The 13,371-nt window shown below is 40.9% G+C and overlaps 1 protein-coding gene across 1 annotated transcript in view; it reads right to left on the bottom strand.

Moving 5' to 3' along the window:
- Window positions 1-13,371, bottom strand: part of ARFGEF3 (ARFGEF family member 3) — a 178,339-nt gene that overhangs the window by 12,030 nt on the left and 152,938 nt on the right. Inside the window, exons 25-30 of the mRNA XM_039243569.1 lie at window positions 11,776-11,879; window positions 10,005-10,149; window positions 4,723-4,851; window positions 2,636-2,812; window positions 928-1,042; window positions 36-138 (exon numbers count right to left, since the gene is read on the bottom strand). Coding sequence (XP_039099500.1) covers window positions 36-138; window positions 928-1,042; window positions 2,636-2,812; window positions 4,723-4,851; window positions 10,005-10,149; window positions 11,776-11,879 — 773 coding nt within the window. The remainder of the gene's footprint in view (window positions 1-35; window positions 139-927; window positions 1,043-2,635; window positions 2,813-4,722; window positions 4,852-10,004; window positions 10,150-11,775; window positions 11,880-13,371) is intronic.

The raw sequence follows: 13,371 nt of genomic DNA, 5'->3' as shown, positions 1-13,371 counted from the left end.
GGACATCGCTCTGGCTCCTCCTGCCCGCACTTTACCTTGACTGGCTTGAGCGTGGCGGAGAATGCGTCCTGCAGGGCGCAGCATGCTAGCCTCCACATCTCCTCCGTGAACACGGGGCCCGCTGTGACAAGGACATACCTGCCCAGGGAAATGAGGGAAGAGATCCTGGATCTGTCTGTCTGCGGTCACACGGCATAAGCCCTTAGCAGACACACGCACAGACGTATTCCAGAGTCTCCGTGCGAGTCTCGCTGCCTCTCATCACTCCCGTCTTTCATCTGTGACATTCCTTTGTCCTAACACTGTTTCCTAAAGCATTTATTTGACTATCAAAATATCAGTGGGTCCCCAATATAAACAGGGCAATGTTTAAGCTTGCATGCAAGGCTGTATATATATTCTGTGCTAATTTTTCCATTCTAGTTCCATTTTCTACCACTCCTCTACAAATGACAATCAAAATCACAAAAACCTTCCTGTCACTTGTAACTCTGGCCTCCGTGCTTACGTTTGTGATGCTCTCCTTGCGAGTTCCCACCAAACAAAAGCTAACCTACCTCGGGGGATCTGACCAAGTGTCATTAATGTGAAAAGCCCTTGCTGACCACCCTGCTCCTCGGCCCTCCTGTCCCTTCTTGGCATGGATGGTAACTCCTTACTATTATCATTTTACATGGTTCTCTCTTTGTTATATCTTTTAGAAAAGGCTAAATCCTCTCGAGGGTAGGGATCTTACTTCTTATGCAGCAGAATACCTCGTATAATGCCTAACACAATAAATATTTGCTGATTAAACATGAAATGAGGAATTATTAGCATATATAGATGTATGTGTGTATATGTGTATGTATATGCATACATACATATATACATATATTGTATATACACACATATATTTTGTGGAGGGCCAGGGAACCATTTTCTCACCTAATACAGGAGCAGCCCACCCGGGAGATGGTCTCCGTGGGCTTGGCCACACACGCCACCAGTAACTCAAACAGGTCCTTCAGCATCGTGTTGATCATGCTCTCATACCTGATGTCTACAGGGAAAAGTAAGACCAAGATTTCACTCAACTGTGTTGTGAAGGAGAGGGTTGAAATGGCATTTGTAGCAAAAGGAGGAAGTCCTATAAGCAACTGGGAGAAAAGTCATTTTCTTGGGATTTTAAACTCAATTTTAGCTTGTATTATCCATTTCAAGATGAAATATGTGGTTTACTTTTATGTGTTGAGGTACAAAGTTAAGCATGTAATTGATCTACTTAGGCAGAATATAGCATATACAGCCTGAATAGTAGCTAGTAAAAATAATTTAAATTCTTCAAACAATGGAAAAACAAAATGTATACCTTCCTTATTGCTGATAGACTAAGTAAACTGAGTTCAATGCTCTCAGCAAACAAAATACCTCTTGTCTTACCAGTACGTGAACTTTTCAGTCTGGCACACTATTCCCAGACCAAAGAAGGTGAGACTTCCCCAAATCACATTCTATTTGTCCAATTCAAGGACTGTATTCTTTCCCTCAATGCCCCTGTGATGCCACAGCTTCAACTTTCAGTAGGACCTTCAAAGGTTCTGTGCAAAGCAATGATCCAGATGAGAACATCTACCCCTATGGATAGTTATTGCTTACATGTGGAAAAATCCACTTGTTTTCTTTCACGATTGATGTTCTTTCCTATGGGGCAAATTGTCCTCACACTTAGCATAGCTACCATTTCTTATCTTTCCTTTTTGACTCTCCCTTGGGGTGAAAGTCTCAGGAGATTTTCTAACCTTTCCAACAAGGGAGTCTTTTACCTCACCTCTTCATTTATAAAGAAAAGAGAAAGGCATATAGAATGTTTTTTTAATGCCTATTTTATTTATTGAGGGGGGAGGATGAGAAAGAGGGGAGAGAGAATCCTGAGCAGGCTCCGCACTGTCAGCGCAGAGCTAGATGTGGGGCTTAATCTCATGACTTGATATCATGACCTGAGCTGAGATCAAGAGTTGGGACGCTTAACCGACTGAGCTGCCCAGATATACAGAATGATAACTTCTAGGGTTAACAGTAATTTTTCTTGTTCTCAAACTTCCAACTGTTCCTACGAAGAACCATGAGCAAGAATCTAGATTTCACAAATGTTGCCCCGCTGGTACCATAGCTGACCTGTTTCTCTTGCCTCTAGTTCCTGCTCTATCTGCTGACTTCAATACCCTATCGACCACACACTTTGAGATGTTTCTCAAAGTGCCACAGATACCAAGAAGAGTCCACCCCTAACCTCTTAAACAACTTCTTGCCTATAATTTAGGCCTGTTCTAAAATCTTATCTCCTCCATTTAGCCTCCCCAGATGAAGCAGGAAGATATACCCCCGTCACTTTTTTAACCTATTATATATTTGAACTTGCCTCCCCTCTCCTCATGCACAGACTTACTAGATGGCATTTTGTTTTTAGTCACATACGCATTTTAGGTATCAATTTTCATTTTGATCATCTATGAGAAGGTAGGCAGTGACCATATAATTCTATTGTAGTCATTTCCAGACAAAAATCAGACACTGGTATGTATAAGCACTTTTAAACAGTGATGCTTCCTGTGAAAAAGGTCCCCAGCATGGACTGCTGTGGCACCATAGATACCTGAGTGTATAAAGCTCTGAATGTGCTCCACCACCAGCTCACAGGACAGGCCAATGGCATGCTTGAAATTAGCAGAAGCCACGTCCCAGTACGAATGGTCTTTATGGCTACGCCGGAGCCAAAGGGACATCACAGGGAGGAGAAGGTGAACCACCGCATAGATCCCAAACCCGGGTCCTGGAAGAGAAAAGTCAGCCTGAGAACTGGGATCACAGAGCTCTCCTGTAGTGAGAGGGAAGCTCCCGCTGTCGCCTGGCATCGCCCATCTCTTTCACGGGCATCCCCCACTCTCAGAGAAGCAGCAAGGAAAAAGAATTTACTACTGATTGGGGAATATGTGGTCTTTGGTGGCATTTTTCTTGTTTTTGATGATTTTACTTATGCAAGTGACACATGAATAAATTCATAAAAAAATTAAATATCAATAAGGTTAAAGGATCACCTGATTGACTTTAGTCCCCAGATATAAACAAACATACAGATACATATACACACAAGAAAATACCCTCTAAAGTATTTTAAAGTATACACATGTCTATACGAAACATTGAGAAACACATTAACTCACATTAGAGACATTCTGTCGTTAACACATTTAAATATTCTTCATTTTGACTGCCATATACTATTCCATTGCACATATCCACAACAGTTACTTATCTGGTCCCTTACGGATGGCCATTTAAGGTGTTCCTAATTTTTTGCTTTATAGACAATGCTATAATGACAATCCTTGTGAAAGTGATGGATTTTTAAAATCTGATTACAAAAGTAAGGCATCCTTTTTTCTTTTTTTCCTTTTTCTAATAAGCAGAAAACACATGAGAATATAAAGAAGAAAAAAACCTCACCCACAGAGATAATCACATTTTGATGTTTGACTTCCAGTCTTTTTGAATGTACATGTATATTTATAAATGCATAAAATGTCATAAATTTGAGATTGTACTCCATAGTATATATACTTTAAATATTCACAGATACTCATTTTAATGTCTGTAGAATATTTATATGCTCTTACCAGAATTTACTTAACCCATTTAGGGTGTTCATAATTTTTTTGGTTTTCAATATATTTCAGCAAGCATTATATACACATTTTATCTATTAATTTTGATAATTATCAAGTCTTCATTAGTTTATGATAAATATGAAATTCCTCTTACTACAAAGGAATTAACTAGTGGGTTCATTTGTGGTTGATTTCTATAGTTTCTTGGATCTTGAGAAAATTTGCATGTGTACGTGTACGTGCTAAATTTGATTAATTTGAAAGAAGAAATAAATTCCTCAGGGCCATTCTTTTCCTGTGGAACTAAGGTACTTAATGACCACTAAATGTCTTTTTCTAAATCTAATCACCTATGACCTTTATACGTTCAAAATCGTGCTGTCTTGGGGCCCCTGGGTGGCTCAGTTGGTTGAGCGCTCAACTCCTGATTTTGGCTCTGGTCATGATCCCAGGGTTGTGGGATGGAGCCCTGCCCTGGCCTCCGCACTGAGTGTGGAGTCTGCTTAAGGTTCTCTTTCTTCCTCTGCCCCTCTCTCCTGCTTGCATGCTCTAAAAAATTAAAAAGATCTTGCAGTCTTCATATTGCATATATATATATGTGTGTATGTGTGTGTGTGTATATATGTACGTGTGTGTGTATATATATATATATATATATATACACACACATATACATAGGGTTTATTTATGTCACTGGAGACCCCATGAGTCCTACTAACAGCCCTGGGCCAAGAGCTTGTATGATCCAGTCAAAGAGGAAGACTATAATCCTGGAACAGAGCAAAGCCAATACCCTTGGCCTGATTATTGTGGGAATCCAACACACTCAACTAACCGGATAGTACACATTATTTGTAAATGGACTAGTGGGAAGACATGGAAACAATAATGGAACTTATCTTAAACATCACTGCATCATAGCCATTCAGCAAGTATTTAACTGAGCATCTATGATGCATAGAGCTCTGCCCCAAGTCCCGGGATATAGGTATGAAACAAGCAGACACAAAGAAATGCCCTCCTAAATGTTATATGCATAAGCGCTCCCTCCAAAGAGAGAGGTAGAAATTCTTACCAGGTGTTTTGGTAACATCTCTCAACAGCTCAAAGAGTAAATCCAGGGTGGGTGGCTGGTGCTGCCGTGGACAGTTGGACACAGCTGCTGTGAGCTGCTCCAGCAGGATGATCCAGACTTCTATCAGCCCTGCGAAGCAGAAGCAGATCTCTGTGAAATCCTGTTAACCGTAATACAGAATCATCAGAAGACCAAACTAAACGCTGTTAGGTTAGCAGTGTGTTGTATGGATGTGAGGTATCGCCTGGTAGGGTAGCCAGCAGCATCTACAAGCAAGGAGAGATTATGATTTACACACTCTAACAAAGTCAAAGGGAAAAAAACAAAACAAAACAAAACCAAAACCCAATTTCTTCTTATTCCCTTACGAGAAGAAGGTGACGTGGTAAATTCTACTATATTGAAGCAACTGTCAGATTTCTTGGGAGCTGATGATACCAAAGCAATAAAATATCCTTTTGTATCACCCAAGTATATCTTTAAATAAAAAAAACCTTTTTAGTGTTTATTTTTGAGAGAAACAGAGCACAAAAGGGAGTGGGACAGAGAGAGAGAGAGGGAGACACAGGATCTGAAGCAGGCTCCAGGCTCTGAGCTGTCAGCACAGAGCCCGATGGGGGCTTGTACTCACAGACTGTGAGATCATGACCTGAGCCGAAGTCAGATGCATAACTGACTGAGCCATCCAGGTACCCCTAAATATATCTTTTATAAAAAAATTTTTATTATAGGGGCGCCTGGGTGGCTCAGTCGGTTAAGCGTCCGACTTTCGCTTAGGTCGTGATCTCGTGGTTCGTGGGTTTGAGCCCCGTGTCGGGCTCTGTGCTGACTGCCAGCTCAGAGCCTGGAGCCAGTTTCAGAGTCTGTATCTCCCTCTCTCTCTGACCCTCCCCTGCTCACGCTGTCTCTCTCTCTCTCCTAGAAATAAATAAAAAATATTAAAAAAAATTTTATTATAAATATATAACAAAAAATTGCTGCTTTAACCCTATACATAATTGTGTATACAATTCAGTGGTATTAATTAAATGCACAGTTTTGTGCACCATCCCCATTACCTATTTCCTAAACTTTTTCTTCATCTTAAACAGAAAACCTACAACCATTAAGCAGTAACTTTCCATTCTCCCCTCACTCCAGCCTCTGGTGTGGCCTTTATGGAAAACAGTTTGGTATTTCTTCAAAAAGCTAAACAGAATGACCAGATGACCCAGAAATTTCTCTCCTGGGTCTATACACTACCAAGGAATTGAGACACTGTAGACTGTAAAGTCTACTCTACTTTCTGTCTTTATGACTATTCATATAAGTGGAATTGCCTATTCATATAAGTGGAAACCTACAGTAGTTCTGTGTCTGGCTTATCTCATTTCGCAAAATGTTTTCAGGGTCCATCCGTATTGTACTGTGTATTAGGACTCACTCCTTTTGATGGATAAATAATATTCCATTGTATGTTGTATCACGTTTTGTTTGTTCATTTATCTGTTGCCAGACACTTGTGTGGTTCACACACCACTTGGCTATGGTGAACAAGGCCGCAGGGAACACTAGAGTGTAAGCATCTGTTTTGGTGTCTCAATTCCTTAGAGTAGAGACCCAAGAGAGACATTTCTGGGTCACCTGGTCATTCTGTTTAGCTTTTTGAAGAAACACCAAACTGTTTTCCATAAAGGCCATACCATTTTACATTCCCACGAGGGTTCCAATTTCTCCACGTCCTTGCCAATACTTATTTTATTTTGTTGTTGTAAGTGTAGGCATTCTAGTAGGTGTGAACTGGTATTTCACTGGTTTTGATTTAGGTTTCCCTAATGACTAATAACGTGAAGTGTCTTATCATGTACTGATTGGCCATTTGTATATATTTTGAGAAATTCATGTCCATTATTAAATTGTGTTGTCTTACTGAGTTTTAGGGATTATATATTCTGGATATTAAAACCTTACCAGGAATAGGACTTACAAATATGTTCTATTCTTTCGACTGTCATTTCCGTTTCTGGGTAATATCCTTTGACACACAAAAGTCTTTAATTTTGATGAAGTCTAAGCCATCCATTTTTCTCTTTTATTGCTTATGTGCACTAGTCTATTTTCTTTGCTTTTCTCCATGGCTCAATTTTTCCAAGAGTCTATCATTCATCTCTGGTGTCTCCTTTTTTTGGCAACCTATACATTATTTTGAATTTACCTGTGCACATTGCAGGTGATGCCGTGGGCACTGTCTCATCCTGGGTCCATGCAAATCACTGCCTGTATCTCTCACAGATGGGGAACGGTGCTCACAGCATTAACAGAATGATAAACCCAGGGCAACACACCTCAGCTCCTCTTTCTCCTCTTCAGATTTCATTTTTTAAATTTTTATTTATTTATTTTGAGAGAGTGTGTATGCGCACAAGAGTAGGGGAGGAGAAGAGATGGGGAGAAAGAGAATCCCAAGCAGACTAGATGCTGTCAGCTTAGAGTCTGACATGGGGCTCGGTCTCACAAACCCTGAAATCATGACCTGAGCTGAAATAAAAAATCAGATGCTTAAGGGACTGTGCCACCCAGGCAATCTTGGAGTTTCATTTTAAAAATAAGATACTTTTAGTGTTGCTCATTACTAGGCAAGGGAAAAAGCATGAGATTCTTTTTATTAGATGCAAATAATTTTAATTTGCCATTTACATAGGCACTATCGAAGCCAACATTCCTGTTCACCAGTGCCCTTGGAAATATGTGAACCTGCAGGTCAGATAACTGATACAGAGAAAGGACTCAATTACTCTAGCTTCATCCAATAGGATTTAGAATAGAATATTAAAAAAAAAAAAGCCTCCTCTACATTTTTAACACTTCGAATTTTCTTATGAAATATAACTATCAGAAGATGGCAGCTTTTAAATATTCCCATTAAATTAGGGCGCCTGGGTGGCTCAGTCAGTTGAGCATCTGACTTTTGATTTTGGCTCAGGTCATGATCTCACATTTTGTGAGATCGAGCACAGTATTGGGCTCCACACTCAGCATGGAGCCAGCCTGGGATTCTCTCTCTCTCCCTCTCTCTCTGCCCCTCCCCTGCTCATGGTCACATACACTCTCTCTCAAAATAAATAAATAAACTTAAAAAAATCCCATTAAAAAAACTACTTCCACGATTTAGTATCCCCATTTATAAGAAGCAAAACTAAACCCATGGACAATAAATAAAATTAGGTGACAAATGCTCATGAACCTCAAAATATAAGCAAGTTTGGAGGACAGAATCACATGTCATGCACCGCTATAAGGGGTACAGCCAGTGAGGTCCACATGGAAAATTGGACCGCACTTCTTTAACAAATGAATTGCCAAGGAGTGAAAAAGAGTTGAAGAGGAAAATCTAGAGATTGAAAAGGATTTAAGAGACATGTAGTGTGGATCTTTTGTGAATCCTGAAAATTAACTGACATAAGAAAATAGGAAATGGTAACACTGACTGGATAGTCACTATTAAAGAATTATTATTTGTAGGTGTGATCATGGAATTATGGAATTAATGGCTATGTTTGTTATCTTTAAAGAACACATACTGAAACATTTTCAGATGAAATGCTATAGTGATTTGATCTAAAACAGAGGAAATGGAGGGAACAGAGTGAGGGTGTGTGTGTATAAATATATAGTAGTTTAAGCTGGATGTTGGGTACATGAAGGTTCATTATACCATTCTGTCTAGTTTTATCCATCCCTGAAATTTCCATAGGCAAAGGAAAAAAAAAAAAAAGGAAATTATTTGCTAACAATTTTAATACTAACTTAGAGCCTTTGCTTTAATTTTTTTCTGATCTAGCAATATGTTATATTTAATTATAACCTTAAAGGCCTAATGAGGGGCGCCTGGGTGGCTCAGTCGGTTAAGCATCTGACTTTGGCTCAGGTCATGATCTTGCGGTCTATGGGTTCGAGCCCTGCATTGGGCTCTGTGCTGACAGCTCAGAGCCTGGAGCCTGTTTGAGATTCTGTGTCTCCCTCTCTCTCTGCCCCTCCCCAGCTCGTTCTCTGTCTCTCTCTGTCTCAAAAATAAAATAAAAGGTTAAAAAAAAAAAAAGGCCTGATGAATTGATAATGTGGAAAACTTTAGATAGGTGTTTGGTGGAACCTTATCCACAAAAAGATGGGCTGCCTAGAAGACACAATGGATTAACGATTTGCACAGATGGAAAAGGGGTTCCTGGCAATAATCCTACACAAATCATTTACAATGGTGGTAAAGACTGTGTTATAAACAACGTTAGCTTCTGTTTATAATTGTCTGGGCAGGAGGCTTAAGAGGCTAAGTAAAAATTATTCTTAACTAATCATTAAATGAAACCTCTATCAGGCAACATCCAGCCTATTTCTAGTATTTTCATTGTTCTCTCCATTAGCTATTTTTCCTTCTGGTTCTTCCTTAAAACTATTCTAAATTAGTGAGGTTTTATTGTTTATAATCCCTATGGAAGACTGTAAATCCTCTTGCTACTCTCATAAGTGAATTTATAATAGAAAAAGAAAACAAAAATTAAAAACAAATAAAAAAGCAAATTAAATAAAACCTCCCCCCAAAAGTCCTCTGCAAGGGTTTGAAACAACCTGTGGTGGATATTAGACCTCTTGAAGGATATAATTTCTATTTCTGGATCTAGAACAGGACAGGGTCGATGGGCTCAGGAGACAACAGCATGAGCATGAGTTAACCCATCTGAAAATGTTCCCAAGTTACTAGACTGAACTCTAATCCACAGGAAATTACATGGGAACTAATTTGAAACACATTCTTAGAAATTATTCTTTTAATGAGCCTTGAGTTCCACCAGCCACAAATAGATTCCCTTTTCAGTAGTGGCTTAATTTCCCCAGTCTCTAACTAAATAGTCCTGCAGGAAGTAATTATATAATGATTGTGTTTCCTAGAAGGTATTAAAGACAATTACCAGCCAATTTAAGTACCAATGCAACCACATTCCAATTTGCTAAATTATAGAGAATTCAGAGTTAGAAACTATAGTTAGTGGAATCTGCAGATTTCCACTGAGTTTCGATGGAAACTGAAAAGGATGGGTTTGGAGATCTTGTCTTGGAGACAAGACATCAAGTGACGTTTTTAAAAAGTTCCTGGAAACCGTAGGTAGCCTTGTTCTATTAGAATTAAAAATAACTGCAACATAAAAGGATGATCATTCTTATGATCTATAAGTTACTGAACTCACGGCTTAAGCTTCTGGGAACATGAACAAGCAAATAACCTAGTTCAGTCCAGTCAACTAACTTACCAGTGTCGTCATCAAAATCAGACAGGACTGACTCAATTCCATCCTCACTGCTCGCCGACTGCTCCTGAAGTCTTCGGGGCAAGCTAGCGAGTCTCCCGCTAAGGAATATTGGCTTCAATGGCATTTTGTAGATTTTGGCCAGTAACTAAATAACAAAATATCAAACTGCAATTACATATTGGAAAAAGCTGCACTCTGGGTGTTAAAGAAGGGTAACATTATATAACAGCAACATTCATGTCAGGGAAAACCAGAAAAGCTCTCAACGTATGAACGTTCTAAGGTTGGTTGTGATTTGGATTTAAACGGTAGCTCAGGAGAAGCATCTATCTCACAGAGGAGGTGAAACAGCATTCAGTGAAAATAAAAACGTGGGGAAAAAGACTCTAGGGCTACTTTCTCAGCATCTCAACTGCCTATGAATTTTATAGGCTTTTATAAACCTTCCCAGGGAACCACAAAACATGTCAAGAGTTTTGCCTATGGGGGAGTGCTCTGTGGGGATCACTCAGGAGAGAGTCTACAGGCAAATGGGATACCAGACTCTGATTTCCCCTTCCCTTGACACCAGGGCACCAAGGCCAACAGTAAGTGGCGGAATGAAGGACTATGTCGGCCAGGTGCAAGAGATGAAGATACTGGAAGCAGAGCTGACACATGGCCGCGGGTTCCTCATTCCTCTCTCACTGCTGGAGCCCATCACCCAGGAATCCTCATTCCTGGGCCAAACTGCCGCAGATCCTCATGAACTAGAATTGTACCTGCTGAACTTGTCCGGCTCCAGAAACCAGGAAAACAGCTGTGAGCGAGACAGACAAAATTCCTGTCCTGGGGGTCTTAACAATGATAAATACAATTTCAGACCTAAAGGCTACGGAAACAATTACGTGACATGAGAGGGACCGGGGTATGTAGGAATGTTGGCAGGGGGTTGGTAGGTAGCTCTGGTCTCTCTGAGGAGGTGATGGTCCTGATGAGATCAAGAGAAAAAGCGCCCCACAGAGATCCAGGGAGGGAAAATTCCAGACAGAGGGGACGGCAATGGCCTTGAGCGGTAAGGCACTGTGTATCTGAGGGGTAAAAAGACTGTGGCTGGAGCACAGAGTGAGAAGGCAAGATCTGAAGGTGTAAAGGCAGCTGAGGTTCTGTCATGAGTGGGCCTGGTGGAGGCAGCTGGGGGACGCGGCTGGGGCTGGGTATCCCTTCTAAAGCCCTGGGGCTTTACACTATCACTGCTATCACCATGGGAGAGGTTCCCCAGACCAGAAGCGGCCTGGGGACACAACCTGCAAAGACAGGACTACAACTACCGAGAGGGGAGAGAAGGTATCACTGAAGCCTGGGGGAGAAAGGGCTTCAGCAGGGAGCATCCTCTGGTCCACCGGCATTTGACATGGGTGAGGGCAGTTACTGGATTTAGCAAAATGAAGGTGGCTGTTCTCCTTGATAAGTGCTGTTCCATGGGGATTTCTTCACTAGATCTTGCCTGATTGCATTCGTCTTTTGTTTTTGTCTCCTTGCGTTGGCTGCATCCCCACCATCCACGTTCTGGTTCTATCATGAGGACTTCCCACGACCTCATGACCCCTTTCCTTACAGCCTGACACAAATATAGAGATTATGACAGTTCTGAGTACAAGTGAGAAGTTTCAGAGATTTCAATTCAGTTGTGTGTTCTAGTATATTTCCAATTACTTTCTTTCTTTTTTTCCTTCCTGGAAGGGGTGGGGACAAAAGTTTATACTAGAATGCAGGCGAGCGCGCCCCGTACCTGAGAGCAGCGCCTGAGGTAATCCAGGGCAGGCAGGCACAGGTCTGGGGACGTGGCTCCTGGTCCTGGGACACAGTCTCCTATTTCTTTACAGTCAACCTCCCCTGGTGGACAGAGACAGACAAAATTACTCTGGCGTTCCCCCTTCAACAGAAGACCTATTCAGTCACACAGCCTTCGTTCACTAAACGTCTACTAAAATAGAAGAAAAAGTTACCCCAAACTCCACGACTCCTTAGACAATCATTTTTCTCCTCTGAATGTGTCATGTTAAATACGGTTGGGGTCACAGCGTGCATCTTATTTTGTTGGGATTATCCCGTTTTGTAGCTCTCCTTTTCACTAAACCATGAACACTTCTTCTGAGTTCTACCATGATACCCAGAGTGGCCGGACGGTGTTTTGTACCTGGACACTCTGTAACTCACTTCTCTGTGCCCTCGGTGTCTTTGAAACTTGATGATTAAGGACCCTCCTGGCGACAAGCCACGTGTTGGGCTGGAATGAAGTATGGGCCTCTCTCTGTTTGGAAAAGAACCCATCTGCTGCTGGTGCCTGGCACTAAATAGAGATGATAAATAAAGTCCCTGAGATGATCTAACATCTGGGGCTTGGCAACAGAGACTACTGAATTGAGTTGGAATGATTTCTATTTTTTTTTTTGTGGTGTATATCTAGAGATTTCACAGATCTGTAGAGGGCATCTAGATTTTCTGTAGGTAAATACTAGTTGAGGATTATCATTCTTCTCATGTAACGACTCTATTCCCCTACTTTTAATAAAATCATTCCACAGTACTGTAATTGTATCCAATTGTCTACAATTGTAGCAACTAGCGCCCTCCCCTGGGGGTAAACAGACCTAATTACTAGGCATTAGTTAAAATTCAGACCAAGAGGCAGGTTTCTCCTTAAAAAAGAAAAGATAAACATTTGTATTTTAGATCAAGGATCAGGTTAGACAGTAAATACTTTAAGCTTTGCGGGTCATCTTGTTTTTGTTACGATTTCTCAAATCTACTGTTGTAGCACAAAAATAGCTATAGACAAATGACCATGGCTGTGTTCCCATAAACTTTATTTATAAAAACTATTGATGGGTTGGATCTGGGCTGCAGGCCATTGTTTGCCAACCCCTGGTTTGGATTAACACACTTCACAATATAAAAACACAGAACAGATCAAATTCGTGTTGAATAAGCCAAGTGGGAATTAAAAATACGTTCATTTCTTAGCGTGTTGCTCACAGTTTTGAGTGTCCCAAAGGTTTTTTTTGTTTTTGTTTTTTTTAACCGTGGCTGCTGTGTAACACAACAAAGTCTATGCAAATGGCGCCCCCTGGAGTCCTGGGCAGTCCACAGCCAGCATCGCTGTCCTGGAGGCTCCTGAGTTCCCCCAGACTCCATGCCCCATACAAATAACTCCACCTTGTAACTTATAGGAAAAACCATCCTCCTTGCACATACCGGTAATTCTGCATCTCCATTTGCTGCCCTTATCTCCCTCCTTAAGAGAAAATCTCAAATTTGTAACATGCTGTTAGGCATCTCCCCTGGAATGGAGTTACACAGAAATTCAACATGTCCACATGTCATT

Source organism: Hyaena hyaena, unplaced genomic scaffold, assembly GCF_003009895.1.
Source record: "Hyaena hyaena isolate Hyena2069 unplaced genomic scaffold, ASM300989v1 scaffold_229, whole genome shotgun sequence".
Taxonomy (NCBI): Eukaryota; Metazoa; Chordata; class Mammalia; order Carnivora; family Hyaenidae; genus Hyaena; species Hyaena hyaena.
This window is presented reverse-complemented; position numbering and strand designations above follow the sequence as displayed.